The 17793-nt window shown below is 56.8% G+C and overlaps 2 protein-coding genes across 2 annotated transcripts; both read right to left on the reverse strand.

Moving 5' to 3' along the window:
* Positions 1 to 329: 329 nt before the first annotated feature.
* TRARG1 (trafficking regulator of GLUT4 (SLC2A4) 1) lies at positions 330 to 11688 on the reverse strand. The gene is made up of 3 exons (XM_053961587.1): positions 11257 to 11688; positions 6111 to 6243; positions 330 to 5548 (listed from the first exon to the last, which is right to left on the reverse strand). Exons 1-3 carry the CDS (start codon positions 11644 to 11646, stop codon positions 5541 to 5543), a joined length of 531 nt encoding a protein of 176 aa, XP_053817562.1. The 5' UTR covers positions 11647 to 11688; the 3' UTR covers positions 330 to 5540.
* A 2646-nt stretch (positions 11689 to 14334) lies between these two features.
* On the reverse strand, positions 14335 to 15078 carry BHLHA9 (basic helix-loop-helix family member a9). Its single transcript, XM_053961586.1, has one exon. It carries the CDS (start codon positions 15076 to 15078, stop codon positions 14335 to 14337), a length of 744 nt encoding a protein of 247 aa, XP_053817561.1.
* Between the last annotated feature and the right edge of the window lie 2715 nt (positions 15079 to 17793).

The raw sequence follows: 17793 nt of genomic DNA on the forward strand, positions 1-17793 counted from the left end.
CTCAGCTTCAGTGAGGAGCAGCCACCCTGACTGACCAGTGAACACAAATAAACCCTGCTGGTGGCCCAGGGGGCTCTGACAGTCAGCAGCCTTCCAGTCTGACTGGAAAAACTCCTGGGAAGTGTTTTTGGTTAAAACCAGCACAAGGCTGCTCTGTCTGCACCTCTCCCTGCTCTGACTTGTGCTGTTTTCTTTACTCTTTGCCTGTACATATTATTTGCAGCCCACTGCACCCAAAATACCAACTGGTTGCTCTCAGAGTGTGAAGCAATTGCTGAATGAGTAGCTTGGATAAATTTCTTTTTTCTCATTTAGACAGAAGAAACCAGTTCAGCTTTGACCATGCATGTTACATTTTAATTTTTTTTTTCTCATGCCAAGAAATACAAAGAAAGTATATAAGATATACCATACCAACCTGCAGAAAAAGAAACATTTGTCAGCAAAGAGAAGCACCCAGCTGCAATTCCTGGTGTGTTCATGCTGTGTGTGAGCTGTGGCTCTCCCAGTGGGGGATGGACCCTGCACTTCCATGCCAAGGATCAAGTCCTGGCACCTTCTAAGGGCTCCCAGGTGGTATCAGGGCTGCCTTGGTGAATCCTGCACACGTTCCCTTTCTGATGTTTCTTATCCTGGATGGGTATTTATAGGTTGGAATTTTGCTACCTACTGGTGTCAGCAAATGCTTTACAAATATTCCCACTTTGAAAAGGCTGCTTTCCCCCCACGCCCCCTTGGCTTGTGCCCAAGCAGGGGAGTTTTTCAGTCCAAACCTAACTGGTTTTTGCCAAAATTAAAGGCTGTATACTGAAAGGAAAACGAGCTTAAATCTGAATAATTTCAGCTTAAAGGGCAACCCTGGCCGTGGTTCTGTGACGAGTAACAAAGAGACAGGGCAAGGGTGGGGCCAGCCCAGCGGGTGCCTTTCTGCAGCCTCTGCCTGGGCTCAGAATGGGCAGAAATGGAGATTCCGTTTTCTAGAAAAGGCAGGATCTGCTCCCCTTGTCTACATGGAGAAATCTGGAGCCGGGTCAGAGCTCCCTGCCCTCCCTGCCCCCCTCCAGCAGAGCCCAGAGGTGAGATCCCATTGCAGCGAGCCCTGTCCGGGTGAAAGGAGGGGCAGAGGGAGGGAGGAAGAGCTGTGGGACAGCAAAAACCAGCAAAGAGCAGGGACAGAGGAGGAAACTAGAACAGGGTGAAACACCGGCCAGAAAAAGCAAACCCATCCTTAACAGAGCAAACTTTGAAGTCCTTTGGTGGCTTTCTTTCCCCTGGTGGTGCTCAGATCCCTTTGGTGCCTGCAGGGTGCTGCTGTGACCCCTCTGACTCGGGCCAGACCTTTCCTGACCCTGGCTCACTGCATCCCACGAGGGGCTGCTACAAAACCAAGCCAGGTTTGTTGCTGGTTCAGCTTAAAGCTTCAATCCAGCAGCCAGCAGCCCTTCTGTGCCACCCCACAGAGCCCAGCTCTGCCCCAGATCCTGGCAAAGAAGCCCAGGGACAGCAGTGCCAGGGAGGTGCCAGCAGCCCCATGCTCTGCTGGGAGGCTCCTTCCCCTGGATTTCCATCCCACCAGGACTTGTCGATTGTAACTCCCACTCCAGCTCACATTTAGAGGCATTTCCCACCTTCTCCATCCCTTCAGAGCTCTCCTCCCACCAGCTCAGCTCCCCTGGCAGGTAGGGCTGGATTGTCACCGTGCTCTCACCTTTCCTTCACCAGGGGGGAAAAGTTGGCCAGAGCCTGAGGATTTCGTGCCTGTTTTAGTTGCAAGCACGAAGAATTCTGATGTGTGTGCTCAGAGGAGGCTGCAGCAGGTGGCAAAGAGCTGGGGATAAGGAACAGGGCTGCTTGGAGGGGCTGGAGAGGAAAGGGCTCATGGCACAGCAATTGTGGTTGCCCTCCTGTGTGCTAAAAGCTGAGTTAAGGAGAGTTCCCTGGTGGCCTCAGGGTGAAGTTCTGCCATCACCAACCTCACTGAAACCCTGCTCAGGTGAGTGTGTGCCACGGGCTGGGGGCTCTGCAGCCTCCTCCTTCACAAAGAGGAGCAAATTCCACCCAAAAAGAGCCAAAGAGGGAGCTGAGCTGGGATAAAACCGTGGGGGATGGCGAGAGCAAAGTGGCAAAAGCTTTGCAAAACAGGCTGCAAAATGTGGGGAGAAGTTGATGGGGGAGCAGGGAGAGGGACTTTGTGGGTGTCCCTGGGGAGTTTATTCCTCCAGCATTGGAGGGGCAGGTTACAAGCAGAGTAAATATTTTGTCAGGGATAACTTCAGAGGGTTTCCTCTGGATATAAATGCAGGATAAGAAAAAAAAAAAAAAAAAAAAAAAAAAGCTGAGTTCAAGGGTGCAGTACAATTGTATCTCTTCAGGAAGATTTTAGAATGAAAGGGATTCAAGTGTCTTAGTTCTTCTTTTGTTATATTTAATAGTGAGGTGAGAAGCATCACCCGAGCTGTCCAGTGAGACAGGAGGCACAAACAAATCATCACCCTGGGGTTTTTGGGGAAACCTTCTGCCTTCTCCTGCATCCAGGGGAATCCTGGTACCTCCTGTGCTCTGTGCTGGCCTGGCCTGGGACCTCTCCTGGCAAGGAGCACTGCAGCTGCCTCACAAAGCCCCTTCCTCCCTCTGGCTGCAGGAATCCCATTTGGAGCCACAGTGGGGCCCAGTTTGTCTAGATCCCACTGAAAAAAGAAAAAAAAAACCAACCAAACAAACAAAAAAAAAGCCCCACCAAACATATTCCAAGGAAATCTGTGCTCATACCTGGTTCTGTTAAGGAGGAGGAGGAAAAGGGGGTTGGTTTGGGAGCTGCTCAGTGCCTGAGCATTTGCCATCCCTGCAATTAGAGCAGTAATGTGAACCCACCTCGTGGGGGGTGGCAGGGTTTAATCCTTTGGATGCAGAGAAGCACTTTAGATGAAAGGCTTTATATAATGATAAAAGAGCATTTAAATCCTTACTTAATAAACGTTCAGTGCTCTCAAGTCCTATAACTCCCTCCAGCACTTTTCCCTGAAAAAGGGCCCTTCCTGCTCAAGGAGGAGCTTCCTGGGCTCTTCCATCAGCTGAATTCCAGCAGCTCCAAGGGCAAAGGGCAGGAGATGCAGGGACAGGCAGCACTGCCCTTATTTAGCTCCAAAAAAATCCCCCAGCAAGCAGCACTTGAGTCCAAGAGTTAAAGAAAGAAGCATTTTGGGGATTTGATGGGATTTCAATAGCCCTAAGATGAAAGTTTGAACATCCAAGGGAGGGTTTCTGAAGGGCTCAGGAGGAAAAGATGCAGCTCCTGGACAGAGGATGGAGGAGGGAGCTCCCACCCAGCGATGCTCAGCAGTCCCTGTTTGCTGAACTCACAAAAGATAAATTGCAAAAGAAAAACTGCAGATTTGGTCCATTTTAGATGCCAGCAGTTTGTGATGGAGTGCTGGCAAAGGGGTGGATGGGAATGGAGCCCGAGAAAGTGCTGTGGTGATGTGCTATTGCTGTGAGCCCCTGGCATCCCTTTTAGAGGAGAGAAAAATGTTGAGAGCGTGTCTGGGGGATTTGGCTTTCTCACCCCCTGGATTCAAACAACATCTAGAGGAAAAAAACACTTGGAAGAGGAGCAATCCAAAAGGTGACAGGAGAATTTTCACAGAGATGCCCAAGCTTTGCACATTAGCTACTACAGAGTAACTACAGTGTGGATTTACACTTCACCCCTACCCTGTGCTAACCCATGTGCCCACTCAGAGCCCAGGGAAGGAGTCAGTGCCAAGCAGTTGCCGTGTTGTGAGGTTTCTTTTAGTGGATTCTCCATGTAGACAAGCCCTGGGAAGCATTGAATTTGCTCGAAATTTGGGATGTTTTTCAGGAGATTGGTGTTAGGGAGCAGAAGTGCTCTGCAGGACAACATTTCTCAGTCAGTCCCTGCTTTTAGGTCGCAGGTTGTCAGCTGGAGACAACAGAAAGGTCGGGCAGTGCAGCTCTTGGTCGTGTGTCCCCAAAGTTTGGATCAAAGAGACTCAGGGAGCCAAGGGACGTGGCCAGAAGTCACAAAGCCTGGCTGAAACAACAGGCAATGGAGCTTTGCATAGTCTGGCTGGGTGGGTAGAGGGCCAACCCCAGGAAGTCCCCACAGCAATGAGGGGAGAGCGGGGAGGAGAAGGGCTGGGGCTGGATGGAGCCTCCAGGGAGCGTGTGGGGAATGGGCCGAGGGAGCCGTGTGCTGTGGAAGACCTGGCAGGGCCTGTGGTACCTACAGACAGAGTGGGAGGAGCAGAGTCTGTTTTCTTGTTGTGTTAAATACAAAACATTAAAAAACAATACAACGACTCGAGGAACTGACCCTAGGCAGCTCCGGGGACGCCGGAGATTTTCAGAGCTGCAGAAGAGCTCCGTGAGGGGTGCAAGGAGAGGAGCAGGAGTCTAAAACTCCTTCATGGCCCTGAAAATCTCCTGGAAGGCCCTAAGCTGAAGCCTCAGAGGGTCGGGGGGATGAGCACTGGCAGTGCTGGGGGCTGGATCACGCTGAAGCCTCTGCGTGACGGACGTGCCGTGGCGTCGGGGTGTGAGTGGCTGGAAGGGGCTCTCCGTGCCTTGGTGCTGCTGCTGGGCATTAACCAGGCTCTTGTCTCAGTGCCAGGGGTGCCAACCTCCCTTTGGGTGCACAGAGAAATGCGTGGGTTCACAGGGAACGCCTGATTTCGCCTTCCTTTAAAAAGCCCACCATGGGATGGGGGTGAGGAGGAGTCTGGGGTTCTCATGCAGCAACATCCTCCTCTGCCAGCTCTGAGATCTGCCCTAAGTGGTAAAAGAGCTTGTAGGAACAGACATGGAGAACATTCCCAAAGGCATGCAAATGGTCATTGTCTCTTTTTTTTTTTTCTTTTTTTTTTTTCTTTTTTTTTTTCATCAAAAATACAAAAGCACCCACCACATCCTCCAGCTTTGGCGGCTGCGTTTCGTTCGGAGCAGAGCCGTGGTCCTGCTGCAGCTCCGCTCTCCCTCCTCCTCCGTGGAACAGCTCTCAGCTCCTGATGGCAGTTTGAGCTTTGTTTTGTTTTGTTTTGTTTTGTTTTTTTTGTAGAGACAGAGAATTTGACGATTTAAAAACCAACAACCCCCCAAAAATCACGTGACTTGTGCCAGAATTCTCAGGAGGACTCCTCAAAACGTCCCGTTCTCGCCTTGTATTTTCCTTCCAAAACCAGCTTCCTTCTGGAGACTCTCTCCTCCTCTTGCACTTTAGTTGTCTCCCCACTCCGTGAGTTCTGCTGGAGGGGAATGAGGTAGTGGATTTCCCCCTTCTCCTCTCCGTGTGGCCTCTCCCATTGCTACTCAGGGTGATTTTTATCCCATCCCTCGCACAGGCTCATTCCCAAAGGCGGTGAATCGAAGCATGCGTTCCTTCCGACGGCGCTCCAGAGCAGACTGTCTAGGGCTGCCCACCTACACTGTGACAATTTTTTGTTTTGTTGCAAGGCTGAAAGTAAAAACCCCAAAAGGAAAGTTGTCTTCCTCCTCTTCAAGGTATTTGCATGCTGAAACGTCTTCTAGGAAACTGTAAAAGAAAGAGTGGCTTAGGGCAGCTTCCAGCAGCCAACAGATGTTCCCCTTACGCTCCTGGCTTGGCCTTTGGGTGTTTCTGAGGTCCCTGTTTGCCTGAGCTGTGCTGGTCATGCTGGTTTGGCAGGTGTGGTCGTGTTTGGGAGGTTCCCAAGACATTTTGGGATTGTATTTCTGGGCAGGTTGATTTGTGTCCTGAAACCTTTCTGTTTTTACAGCACTCCACTCTTCTAAACCCAACCACAGGCTTTGCCGGGGAGGGACCTTTCCCCAGGGAGACCTTGTGTGGTCACCAGGGCCCTTTGGACAGCACAGGGAGGGCTTTCCATGCTGGTCATGTGGGCAATGTGTGTTTCCACTGGAAGGAGCCCGTTCTCTGAGGTGTTTTTTACGTGTGTGTGCAGCTGGTGATGGTGAAACCAAGCTGGGGTCAGCGCCCTCCCACCGCACTTAGGCTGGGAATGAGGGGCAGGTCTCTCCTATCCCCTGGGCTGGAGCTGGGAGCCAGGTGAGGCTCCTGCTGGAGCTGGGCTGAGGGAGGGAGAAGGAAGGGTTACCTCTGACGCTGAGTGAAATGTAGAGCACGATGATGATGGTCCCCAGCACGATGGAGACGATGCTGAGCAGCCTGGCCATGCGTCCGAGCCGCCGGGCGCCGTCCGTGTCCCCTTGCTGGCCACTGTTCCTCGACTGGGGAGACACAAAATGAGACCCTTGAGAGAGGCAGCAGCTCCAGGGGTGACTCCCTGGCTCTAGAGCCCCAAACTGAGCCCCATTTTCTTCCCTGCTCCTTTAACTGGCAATCACTTGGTTCCCAAGCACAAAGTGAGGATTCCTGGTGAGGGAGAAGCATCGCTGCTGGGGGCAGAGCCTCCTGATCCTGCTGGGAAGGATGTCCTGGGCGTCCTGCCCTTGGCTGGGGGAGCACCCAGCACTTAGCAGAAGGGCAGCTGTCAGAGGGCTTGTGGTGGAATCACTCACCGTGCGTCAGCGTTTGCTGCCAGCCCGGCCCTTGGGACCAAAAAGCCTCCCCATATTTGTGCAGTGCCCTTCTGCTGCCCCCAAAACCCATTGGGAAGGGGCTTTGGAGGGAGGAAAAGTGGGTGAGGGGTTGTAAGGCCTGTTGGTGACATTTTCACCTGGTTGGGAAAGCTTGGAGTGAGGGGAAAGAGAAGCAAGGTGGGATAGGGGAAGAAGGGAGCCCAGAATCCTTGATCCAGTGGAGGAGTTGGGTAAAAGCCCCCTAAACTTCACTGGGAGTGGGGTTTTATTGATGATTTAATGGCTTTGAAGCAGATACTCCTCCTTTGGGGCTGCTTTTATGTATTTAACACTTCAACGTGGGTTAAAGGCTTCTTTCCCTGGCCCATCCATCTCCAGCCAAGCTGCCTTGGAGGAGAAGAGGGGGATCTGGGGCAAGCTGTGGGGCCAGCAGCTCCCACAGCCCTGTGCTGTGTGACAGCTCCTCCCTTTGGAGCATGGCTGCTAAAACTGGGGAATTCTCAGTTAAAAAAAAAAAGTGTACTAGTTAAAAATAGTTAAATGTGGAAATGGATTAAAGCAATCTCAGTTTCCTTTCAAAAAATGTGTATCTCAGAAATAGCTGTCATGGAAATGATCCCCTTCCTCATGGAAACAAAAAAAAAGAGCAGGGAGGTCTAGTCCAGCTCTAGCAATAATCATGAAACATCACAGAGAATCTGAACCAATACTTGATCTTACTGCCCCATTTCCCATTCATCCTGCTTTAATTCCACTGCCTCTTGGCAGCACCAAAACATCCCCAGCCCAGGCTGTGCATGGGCAGCTGCTCTGTAGGAAAAACGCAGCTTTGGATGTTTCCATGTGCTCCTTTGAGTTTGTGTCACCACGAAAATAACACAGCAGAGCCTCAAACGGGAGGGTGGCTGCTTCCTCTGCCCCCCTGCCAACGTCCTGCCCCACTCAGGAGCCACCCTGGGCAGCACTGTCCCCACCAGTGACACCAGGAGTGCTCAGGACCTTGCTCCTCCTGGTCTCACCAGCAGCTTTGCCAGACCCGCTCTGAAAGCGATGGGATGCAGCCAAGAGCTATTTTCATCCCAGAACAGGAGGTGACAAAATGAAGCCTCATGGGTTGGTGGTGAGAGATGGGGAGGATGCAGGAGCCCAGGGATCGACAGGATCCCTGCCCTGCTCACTGACGGCTCCAGCTCTGTGGATTTGGTTTTTCAGTCTCTGGTTTTTGTAGCAAGTGTAAAATTTTGGCAGGGTGTGGGTCAGATTGCAGTGAAATTTGCAGTTTTAGCTGTCTTCAAGGCAAAATACATAGGGTAAAGGATTCAATATATTTATCACTACAGCTTCTGGAAGTGTTTACTGCTCATTTATCCTCAACAATTATGAGAAACACATCAGCATTGGCATGGGGTGTTTAGCAAGAATTTGGTACTGTACATATATTATTAATCAGTGTGGAACAGTTTGATTATAGCTCTCTAGTATCACTAATCCCCTGTTTTGCTTTCCACATAAAAACATTAACATCTTGTTTATTAATCGAGGCTCACCAAGGCAGAACATCTCCGAAAGGCTCGAGGGCTCTGGGGGAGTGAGTCACTGTGTGAGTGCCAAGGGACTCCCTGCTCCAGCCCAGAGCTGGAAAATCTGCAGGACCTGGGGAGTGGGTGCTGTTCTGCAGCAGCCGTGGGCCAGGTAAGGCTGGGTGACTCAGGAGTTATTAATTTCACCTGTTTCCCACTGCTGTCTCTTCCAGTTACTGCTCCAAATGGGTTTTTTCCCTAAGTGGCCTTGTTGCAAATGAAGGCAATTACTTTCCTGTGCTAGGAAATACACAGGGATGGGGAAGACAAATCATCCCATCCTCTTTCCTGCAAGCTTTCCCAATTTATGAACTGACTTTGGATGCTCCCTGCTGCTGTCCACCCATTACTCAGAATAAATCATTAATCCTGGACACTTGGTAGTTTTGTTGAAGGAAACATTCCAAGAGAGATATCAGTCAACTCCAGAGTGAGACAGATGACTGTCATGGGTGAGGATAGTCTGACTTCTCCCACCTCTTTTGGCAATGGCAGAAGTTATTTTGGATACCAAGTGCTGTGCAGAACCGCCTTTGATGTTATTATGTGGTGGTTCTGGCTGGATTTTTTTCATTTCCCTTCATTTATTTGGAGTTTTGTACTCTGGGATGTGGCTCCTCTGCTTCTTGCCCCACAGTGGCTGCACTTTGGTGGGAAGAGGAAAGGATTCACAGCAGGAATGCAGGGTGGGTGTGTGGTAGCCAGCCCTGCCCTGCACTCCCAGGGGATGGATCACAGGGGAGGGACACATCCTTGTCCACCAGTCCCACTCTCTCTCTTGGGGATTGACCTGAACCCTTTAGAACAGCCAGATCATCACTTGTTGGGAAAAACACATCCAAGAGTCTATGGAGAAGCCTCCAGGTAATTAATTTCCACAAAACCAGCGTGAGCAGGAATAGGCTGGGGGGGCTAGAGCAGGCTTTTTTTCCACCTCTGGCCATAGGCCCTGCTGGGATCTGGGAGCAGCTTTTGAAAAATGATTTATGAGGCACTAAGCTCAAAAGCATTCATTTACTTTCCTCTCTGGACGCTGCTTATTACCCAGGAAAAAAAAAAAAAAAAAAAAAAAAGCTTTCATGTGCAAAAGCTTTGACTCAGGCAAGAAAAGCACAATTGCAGAGCTAAAGGAATGTCAGCACATTGTGGAATGGTCCTCCTGTTTCCCCAGGCGATGGGAATCACAAAAACCTGGTTCCTGCTCAGATCTGTGCACGATCAGGCACACCTGGGCTTTACTCTGAAGAAGACCTGAGCCTGGGGGGTCACGGGGAGCTCAGTTCCTCCCTGCTGTAAGCAGGTGAAACATCAGCCCGTGCCCTGAGAGCTGCTCCTGCTGGCAGGAGGACCCAGCCAGATGTTCCCTGGCTCCTCAGGGAGGGAGGGAGGATGGATCACTCCTCATCCTGCTCTGCTGGTGCCTGTGGAGGTCCCTGGCTGGCAAGTGGGTGTGTGGAGGAGGTGATGGTGCAGGCAGGGCCGGGACTAGAAAGGGCTGTACTAATTAATTAAACCACAGGACAGAGAGTGCAGGGGCCACTGTGCAGAGGCCAGAGGATGTGCCCTGGCTACTAATGTGCTGTGTGTGCCATTAACCTTGTCCTGGAGAACAAGCTCAGCTGAATGCACCTTCTGCCTCCCCTTCCCCAGCTCTGGATGAGCCCTGGGCAGTGCTGCCGGTGCCCTTGGAAGCCGAGGGCAGCCCAATAATCTTATTGCCTTGCTGGTCCTGCCTCCCCTTGGGTGTGACAGTCACCACACCCCGGTCCCTCTCTGCCTGGCAGGATGAACCAACTCCTGCTCTTTTTCCACGGTTAACTCTTCCCCACGGGGCTCGTGTGGCCCAAGGCACACCCCCACCACCCTGGAGGCTCTGACGCCTGCAAGGGACAGTGTGAGGATCTGTTTTGCATGAAGGCTAATGTGGCTGGAAAATCCCCGTGAGAGACCTTGTTTATTACCATGGATGTGCAATACCCAGCTGCTTTCCCTCTCCTTGCAGTGCAAAGCCAAACAAGGCTGGCTGCCTTCCCTGGATGCTGCCTAAACAGGCTGTGCCACACAACTGTACTACGCAGATGACAGCTGGCACTGGCAGAAACGATGATTCCTCCTCAAAATGGAAATTGGTCTCCCTAGAGGGCTTTTTGTGGCAAGTGCCTGTGCCTGCCTTCAAGTTGTTGGTGGTTTTGGGGGGAAGTGCTGGCTGCAGGTGCCCCTCAGTGTATTTCTGTGTGGTAAGCAGGTAATGGAGGTGATTTTCAAAGAAAAGGTTTGCCTTTGTTGCAAATCAAAGGCATAGAAGGTGCTGGGTGTGTACAAGAGAGCAGCATCTGCTGGGGAGGGGGGTGGCTGTGCTTGTAGGGCTGTGCTGACTGAGCCACCTGTACCCAAGATGGGTGGGAGGCCGGGCTGGCTTCATTCTCCCCTGCTCGGCTCTTGGTGTTTTTGCTGAGGTGTGGGGCATGTTTAATGGAGGAAAATTGCTTCTCCAGGGCGACTAAAGGAGCTGCAGGTGCAGTCTGTCCCTTTGAAGTGCCTGAGGCCAGGCACCAGCCTCCAGCCAGGATCTCCCCAGTGCTGCAGGGCTGGGCTCGGAGGGGCGGAGGGAGATCCTGCTTCGCCCCGCAGCTCCTTCCCGGGGAAGCCCGCCGAGTGGCTCTGGACCGCTGCCTGGCGGCAGGGACCGCGCTTCCCGGAGCCCTGCCCTGGAATCCCACCCTCCTCTCCATCTCCATCCCGCCGCCTCCTTTTCCATCTCCATCCCGCCGCCTCCCCGCATCTCCATCTCCATCCCGCCGCCTCCTTTTCCATCTCCATCCCGCCGCCTCCCCGCGCGCTGCCCCGGGCTCGGTGCCGCTCCCCGCCCGCCTCCGCCCGCCCGCGCCCCCCGGACCCGCACCGGAGCGCGCTGCGGGAGCCGAGCAGGGCGGCACAGCCCGGCCGAGCCCCCGGCCGAGCGCTGCGGGAGCGGAGCGGGCTCCTCCCGTCTCTCCGCGCCCCGGTGCCGGTGCCGGGGGTGCAGCACCGCGGACAGCTCCGGGGCGGCCGTCGGGGCGGCGGCGGGGGAAGCCGGAGGCGAACCGGGCGGGTCCGTGCGCCCGGCGGGTCCCGCACTCACCATGATGGAGAAGACGAGGGCCACGATGTTGATGGGCCAGACGGGGCAGAAGCACGAGAAGATGGCGAGCACCAGGTAGTCCCGAGGGCGGCCCTGCTCCGGGGCCGCCGTGCTGGTGGCCGTGGACGAGGCTCTGCCCAGGCTCAGCCGGGACGGCGACAGCGGCGGCGCCTCCAGGTGCCCGACCGACACCGACTTGTAGCCGAGCCCGTGCCCGTTGCGCTCCGTCTCGCCGGGCAAGGCTGCCGTGAAGGATTTGGAGCCGCGGAGGCCCTTCTCCTCCCGGCCCTCCGTGGCCGACAGCAGCTTCTCTGTCTCCTGGAAGCGGGTGGGCAGCGCCGTGCCCGAGCCCGGGCCCGCGCCCCCGGGCGCGGAGCCGGTGCTGGCCATGGCCCGGCGGAGCGGGCTCCGGCAGCGCCCCGCCGCCGCCGCTCTGCGCTCGGGGCCCGCCGCCCCGCGGGAGGCCGAGCCGGGCTGGCCCCTCCTCCGGCTCGGCCCCCGGGGCAGGATCGGGGCCGCGGACCGCCCCCGGGGTGTCCCCGGCCCCCCTCTCCTCGCCCCCTTACCGCGCTCTGCCTCCGCCCGACCCGCTGCGTGCGGCGCCGCGGCCCCCGGGGATGCTGGCGGGGATGCGGCGGGGCGGGGCGGAGCGGTGGGAGAGCCGGGGAGTCCCCGCCGCCTGCAGCCGAGCCCAGCCCGAGACTCTGTCCCGCCCCACCGACCCCCAGCTCTTCCCAGGGGCTCCCACGGGCTCTGCTCCGCTGCAGCGGTACGTGAGAGCCCAGCCCCGACCGGGCTCCGCCCGTGCCGGCGGGGTTCGGGGCCGCCTCCAGCCCCGGAGGTGCGGGGGATGCCGAGGGCAGCGCCGTGCGGGGTGCACACAGCCCTGCTGCCCCTGCTGGCTGCCGGCTTTTCCCCAGGCGGGTGGGGGACATGCGACACGGAGCAGACCCACGAGCCCCTCATCGCTGCGGAGAGGGGCTGGAGCTGCCCTGGGTCTGGGCAGGGCTGCCCGGAGGGTGGCGGGGTCTGGGCAGTGTGGGGGTGCCCGGTGGCCCCTCTGGCTCCAGCCGCTCTGGGAAAGCATCGTCCCCGCGCACGGGGTTGGGGGAGGCTCTGGGCACGCTGTGCTGAGCTCGCCCTGCCCTCGCTGTGACCGTGGCGACACCACAGCTGGGGACAGGGACACCAGATCAGTGCATACCGCGCCCCTACACAGGACCTGCAAAGCAGAAAGGGTGCTGCTGCACTCAGTTACATCTTCTCCATCCTTGGGAGCAGGGATGATGTGAGGGGCAGGAGGGAGGGCTAAAATAACCATCATAGGCTGGATGCCCGGAAAAAATGGATGTTTTCCATCCATTGTGTATTGTGCTTCGGTTCCAAATTTGCCAGGGGTTTCCCTGGCAGTGAGTGCCATCTACGGGCACACCCAGCACCTTCTGCCTCCCCGAGAGGTGCCCGAAGAGCCTCCTGCCAGCCGGGACCTGCTGCCCAGAGCTTTATCCCCTCCTGCAGCCTCCAAATAGAATTAGGAGCTGCAGTGTGTGAATGTGGAACTGAAAGCAGTGGGGTGGCCCTGCTCGGCGGGGGTCTCACGGGGTTTTGCTTCCCTTCCACTCCTGCCTCTGTGACCATCTGTTTCCATCTGCCTCACTTCAGCTGACCACCACAGCTGGTGTGGGAAAAACAGGGAGATGCAAATTCGGGAGGAGGGTTCCTGCCTGAGTTAGGGTGTCACTGAAACATTCTTTGAATGCTGCTGTTGCTGAGCTCTCACTCCCTGTGTGACGGCTGCTGACAGGGCAGGGCAGGGCCATGCACTGCTCCAGGGAGAGCCAGAGCAGGGAGAGCCACCCAGAGCTGCAGGGAGAAGCAGGATTCCTTCAGAGGATGTGGCTGCAGGCCTTCTTCTGGCGAGGGGAGCACCTGTCGGAGGCTGAAGCCAGGATGCCTCACACCATCAGCACTTTAAAGAAGCTCCTTTGCTGAGCAAAGAGCTCTCTCTCCTGGCTGCCACCAGTTTTCCTCTGCTCCCAGACCAGCTCCCTTGTCCCACCAGGGATTAAGGAAGGAGGAGGAGATCCCGGTACTCAACAGCAGGAGGTTGGGATGGTTGTTCCAGCATATGTTCGCAGGCAGGGAGAGAGCTCAGACTGCCCCTGGAATGTTGGTAGCAGTGGGGTGGGAGCAGAGGGGCTGGAGGAGCTCTGCAGGGCTCAGCACAGTGGGAATCACACGGTGCAAATGTCCTGTCCAAAAACCTGCCAGCTGTGATGTGTGTGGCTGTAAATCCCTGCCTGATTCCTGCAGCAATTCCAGTTTGCTGCGCCTTGGGCAGGAGGGAGCCCTTGCAGCTGGTCCAAGCTCTCTAAGCCAGAAGGAAGGGACAAAAGGGACCTTTTCAGTAAAATTCCCCCTTCCTCCCCTCCACGGGACTTGGCCGGGAGCGCGCTATTGGCCTGTCCTAACAGAGCCACTTCACCGGGACCAGAAGGAAACCGCAGTCGGATGGGTGGGTTTTATGAAAGCAGACATCTGTCCCCCCTCCCGGCCTCGCAAATCTGCCAGGCACAAACGTCTGTACCAATGAGCTTAGCGTCAAAAGTCCCAGGGCAGTAACCTTTCCCTGCTCCTGCTCCCCTCCTTCACCGGCAGCAGCCAGAGCCTCCCGCCAGCCAGGGGCTTTAGCGTGATCCCCACGGCCCATCTGTCCATCCCACACATATTAACAGCCACTGCCCTGCTGCTGGGTTTGTAACTCGTGTTTTCTCGCAGAGCAAGCAAGAGAGAATAAATAACAGTGGCGATCCGCAGCAGTGAGACCTCTCGACAAGAAACACAGAGCCGGCACTTCCAGAGGACTTCCCACCTTTCCGCAGTTTTCCCGCAGAGGGGAGACACGCAGCAGGGTCCTGTACAGCGTGTCGGGGGCTCTCTGAGCCCGCCAGCATCGCAGCTGAGCTGCACATCCAGCAGCGCTTCTCTCCCTCACCCAGCAGACCCTTCCCGCTCCCCGCACTTGTCCCACGGCTCCGTTACCTGCCCGGCACCGCCCTGCCGCCCCAGCCCTGCAGGTCAGTGCATGGGGAGGCACTGCTGGTGTCCCCAGCCCTGGCAGTAGCCCAGCTGCCAGGGGACAGCCCCGGCCAGGGGCTCTTGCAGGCTGCCCGTGAGTCGCTGCTGGCCGGCGCCGCGGAGCGCGGGGTGCGGGATCCCGCCGGAGCAACAGGCGGGGCTGGGCACGGGGCGATTCTCCTTCGGGCTCTCGTAGTGATGGAGCCGCCTCTGAGGGGAAAACGCAGCGCAGAGAGGGGACGGAGGGCACCGTGTCCCTGCAGAAACGGGCTCCCAGGGCAGCTGGGGGCGGCTGACCTTCACCCCCGACTCCTGCGCAGGGACCCCGGCCCGGGCGCGGCACTCGGAGTGGGCACAGGGCCAGCAGCACCCGGCGCCGTGCAGGGACAGCGACAGAGCCGTGATCCTGTTGATGGCTCGCCGGAGGGTTGCGATTTTAGAAAGCCTTTTGCCACCGAGGTCGTGCTTGAGGGCCAGCCGCAGGGCGTTGAAGGCTTGGTTGTAGTCCAGAATCCTCTTACGCTCTCTGACGTTGGCAGCCATCCTCCTGGCCTTGGAGCGCACCGGCCTGCTCCTCTTCCTCACCTTCATCCCTTCCGTGTCCCCTGGGCTGGCGTCTCCTTCCGTGCCTTGGGAGACCCACAAACCCTGCCTGTAGCACGCCTGGGATGCGTCCCTCGCTTCCAGCTCCTCCTCGGAGCTGTCGGGCTCTGGCGCCCCTTTCCCCACGGCTGCTCCGGCCATGGCAGCGGCGAGGGGGAGCGGGAGAGGAGCTGCTGTGATCCTGCCTCCTGGGAGGTGTGGGTGACACTCCTCCAGGGACAGGCAGCCGCCTCTAAAAACCTTCAGCAGGGCTCGTCACGTGGCTGCCCCGACCCTCCTCACCTGCCGCAGGTGAGGCACAGGGAGAGAGCCCTGCCTGCCCCCTGCTCTGAGCGTGAGGCACCAGTGCTGGGGTGCCCAGAGCTTCTGGTGGGATGCTCACAGGCCCCTGAGAAAAGCACCTCCATCAAGCACACGTTGTTTTAGTGTCTGCTGAGAATCTGGGCACTGCAGGAGTTCCCTCACGCTGCTCTGCCCTCTCCTCTGCTGGGCAGGCTGGTGGCTTTACCCTGGGACAGGTCATCCCAGGGCTCTCCCTGGTGCCCTGTGGGGCATCACCACCCTGGCTCTTCCTTCCCCCTGCTCACGGGTCCTGAGCACTGCTGTTATTTCTCAGCTAAGGGAAACTGAAGCACGAAATGGTGCCATTACTGAGGAAAGCAGCAAGTCTTGTGCTTGGGTACAGGAGAAGACCCAGTCCTGGTGAGCTGAGAGCATCCGTGGGGACAGGGGGAGGTAGGGCCTGAGCAGGAGCAGACCCCTGCAGGAATGTGCAGTGCTTGGCACGCCTCTGCCCTGCGGAGCAGGAAGCAAGAATGTGGCAGGGGGGATCGGGGCAGGTGATAAAAGAGCTAAAGTGCTACCTGCCTCCAGAGCCTTCCTGTCCCTTCCCAGCAGCCTGGGGGCAGAGCTGTCTGGGCCGGCGCTCCCGGGCCTGCCCGGCACTTAACTTGGGGAAGACGGTGCTGAAAGCAGCTCCTTGTTTCCTGCATCCCCGAGCTGGTGGGATGAGGGGCTGGCCAGGTGCAGCAGGTCCGGAGGCCATGGGCAGGGCCAGGTCCCCAACCTCCGAGCAGTGGGGGACAGCCACGTGTGTTTGCGCATCATCTCATTAGCGAGCAGTTGCTAAATGCCTTCCTGTGCAAGGAGTAAGGCTTTGAAAAATGGCCCAGGAGTGGTTCTGACAAATTGTTGGGGTGTCTGGTGCAAAAGCAGAGCCCTGGGAGAACATGCCCCTCCCTCCTTGATCCATCCCTTCCTATCTGATCATCCCAGCTCTTGTTTGATCAATAGCCACAATTAGTGGGGGGCTATTTGTCTATTGCCCTTCTCCTCTCCTGGCTCTTTGAAGCTGGAGCTAATTTAGGTGCCTCTGCTCCAGGAACCCAATAAATCAGGAGCCAGGGCCTCGGGGACAGGGGAGGATGAGGCAGCAGGACTTCAAAGGCAGGTGAAGCTTGCAAATATCTTTGAGCACTCACCTGTGCTCACTATGACCCCCTTGTTCTCCCCAGCATCCCTCTCACCTCCCAGTCTTTCTCTGCCAGGAATGGAGGCTCCCAACCACTGATTTACCCAGCAAGCTCATCTCGGGAGCCAGGGTGGTTTTGGAACGCTTGAATGCCAACAGGACATAGATGTCAGACCCACCTAGAGATGTGCCTGTCTAAACCCAGCTAAGCAGGACAGATCCCTGCCACGGGGGTGTTTTTGCTGGTGCTGGAGGTCAGGAGGTGCAGACCAGAGCAGACACGGGGGTGGCTGAGCTGGGCACAAAGCCAGTCCCAGCTGGGTGGTGCCTGGGCAGGGGCAGCAGTCCCAAAGCTGTCCCCATCCCACCCACAGCCCCTGGGAGATCCTTGGGAAGCACTGCCAGGGCTTCTGGGAATCTGGGCAGCCCTGGCTGCAGGGATGCAGCCCCAGCTCTCGGAAGCGGGCAAGGCCAGACCATAAATCATGGGGCATCTGATGCCACCTGCCACCTGTAATTAGCACATCCCGCTGGGCCATCCCCACCTCGTCCTGGGCGCTTCCGACCTAGGTGCCCATTACAGGTTGGGAGGTCAGCAGGAACGCCCACCCAGGCCCTGCTCCCCGGTCCCTGCTGATTTATCACCGTGTGCTGGAGAGATTTATGGGCTGAGATGGGGAGCCAGAAACGCATTGTGAGGCTCTGCTGGGCCCGTCTGCCTGACAGATGATGAAAGAGCCGTAATTATCTGTCGCCACACATATATCAGGCCATTCATGGCACTCCCCAGCCTCCAAGGAGGGCTTTGGCCCTCGGGGACTCCCCACCTCCCAGCCTGTGTCACTCTGGACTGCAGCACTGCTGAGTGCTGGGTACCTGCCTGTTGTCACAGCTCTCATGGGTCCCACAGCCCAAAGGTGTGTTTTGGGTGTGCACCCCTAACACTGCTGCTGAGCCAGGCCTCAGCTCCTGCAAAGAGCCCTGGACTGGCTGCCACATCCATCCAGCACCCCCAAACTTCCAGGTGAGAGCTGCTGGAGCCATCTGGGAGCACAGCCCTCACTGGAGGTCAAGCCCTGATGGAGTGAAGAGGCAGCTGATGGCCTGGGGGGGCTGCCCAGCTCCTGGCACTGTCCCAGCACCATCCATCCTCCTTGGCAAGGCTGCACCGAGAGGCACGGATGTGCCGGAGCAAAGCAAGGGAAGGATGAGAGCCGGGAGAGGCGTGCAGGGAGGTGCCCATTCCTGGTGACAGGGGAAGGAGGAGGCGGCTGTTGCGACACTGCCTGGGCCCGCGGGTAAATAAATAGGGCGCTTTGTTCCTGCTGGGACACGGCCAGGTGGCACAAGGGACACGGGCTGAGTCATCCATGCCCAGGCAGCCA

This window comes from Vidua chalybeata, chromosome 20, assembly GCF_026979565.1.
Source record: "Vidua chalybeata isolate OUT-0048 chromosome 20, bVidCha1 merged haplotype, whole genome shotgun sequence".
Taxonomy (NCBI): domain Eukaryota; kingdom Metazoa; phylum Chordata; class Aves; order Passeriformes; family Viduidae; genus Vidua; species Vidua chalybeata.

What these genes read in the sequence shown, in the direction of transcription:
- BHLHA9 (XM_053961586.1), bottom strand. Translation starts at nt 15,078, where the DNA reads ATGGCCGGAGCAGCCGTGGGGAAAGGGGCGCCAGAGCCCGACAGCTCC.
- TRARG1 (XM_053961587.1), bottom strand. Translation starts at nt 11,646, where the DNA reads ATGGCCAGCACCGGCTCCGCGCCCGGGGGCGCGGGCCCGGGCTCGGGC. An exon ending in CCCTCGTCTTCTCCATCATG is followed by an intron (nt 6,244 to 11,256) that starts GTGAGTGCGGGA and finishes GTGTCTCCCCAG; the next exon opens with TCGAGGAACAGTGGCCAGCA.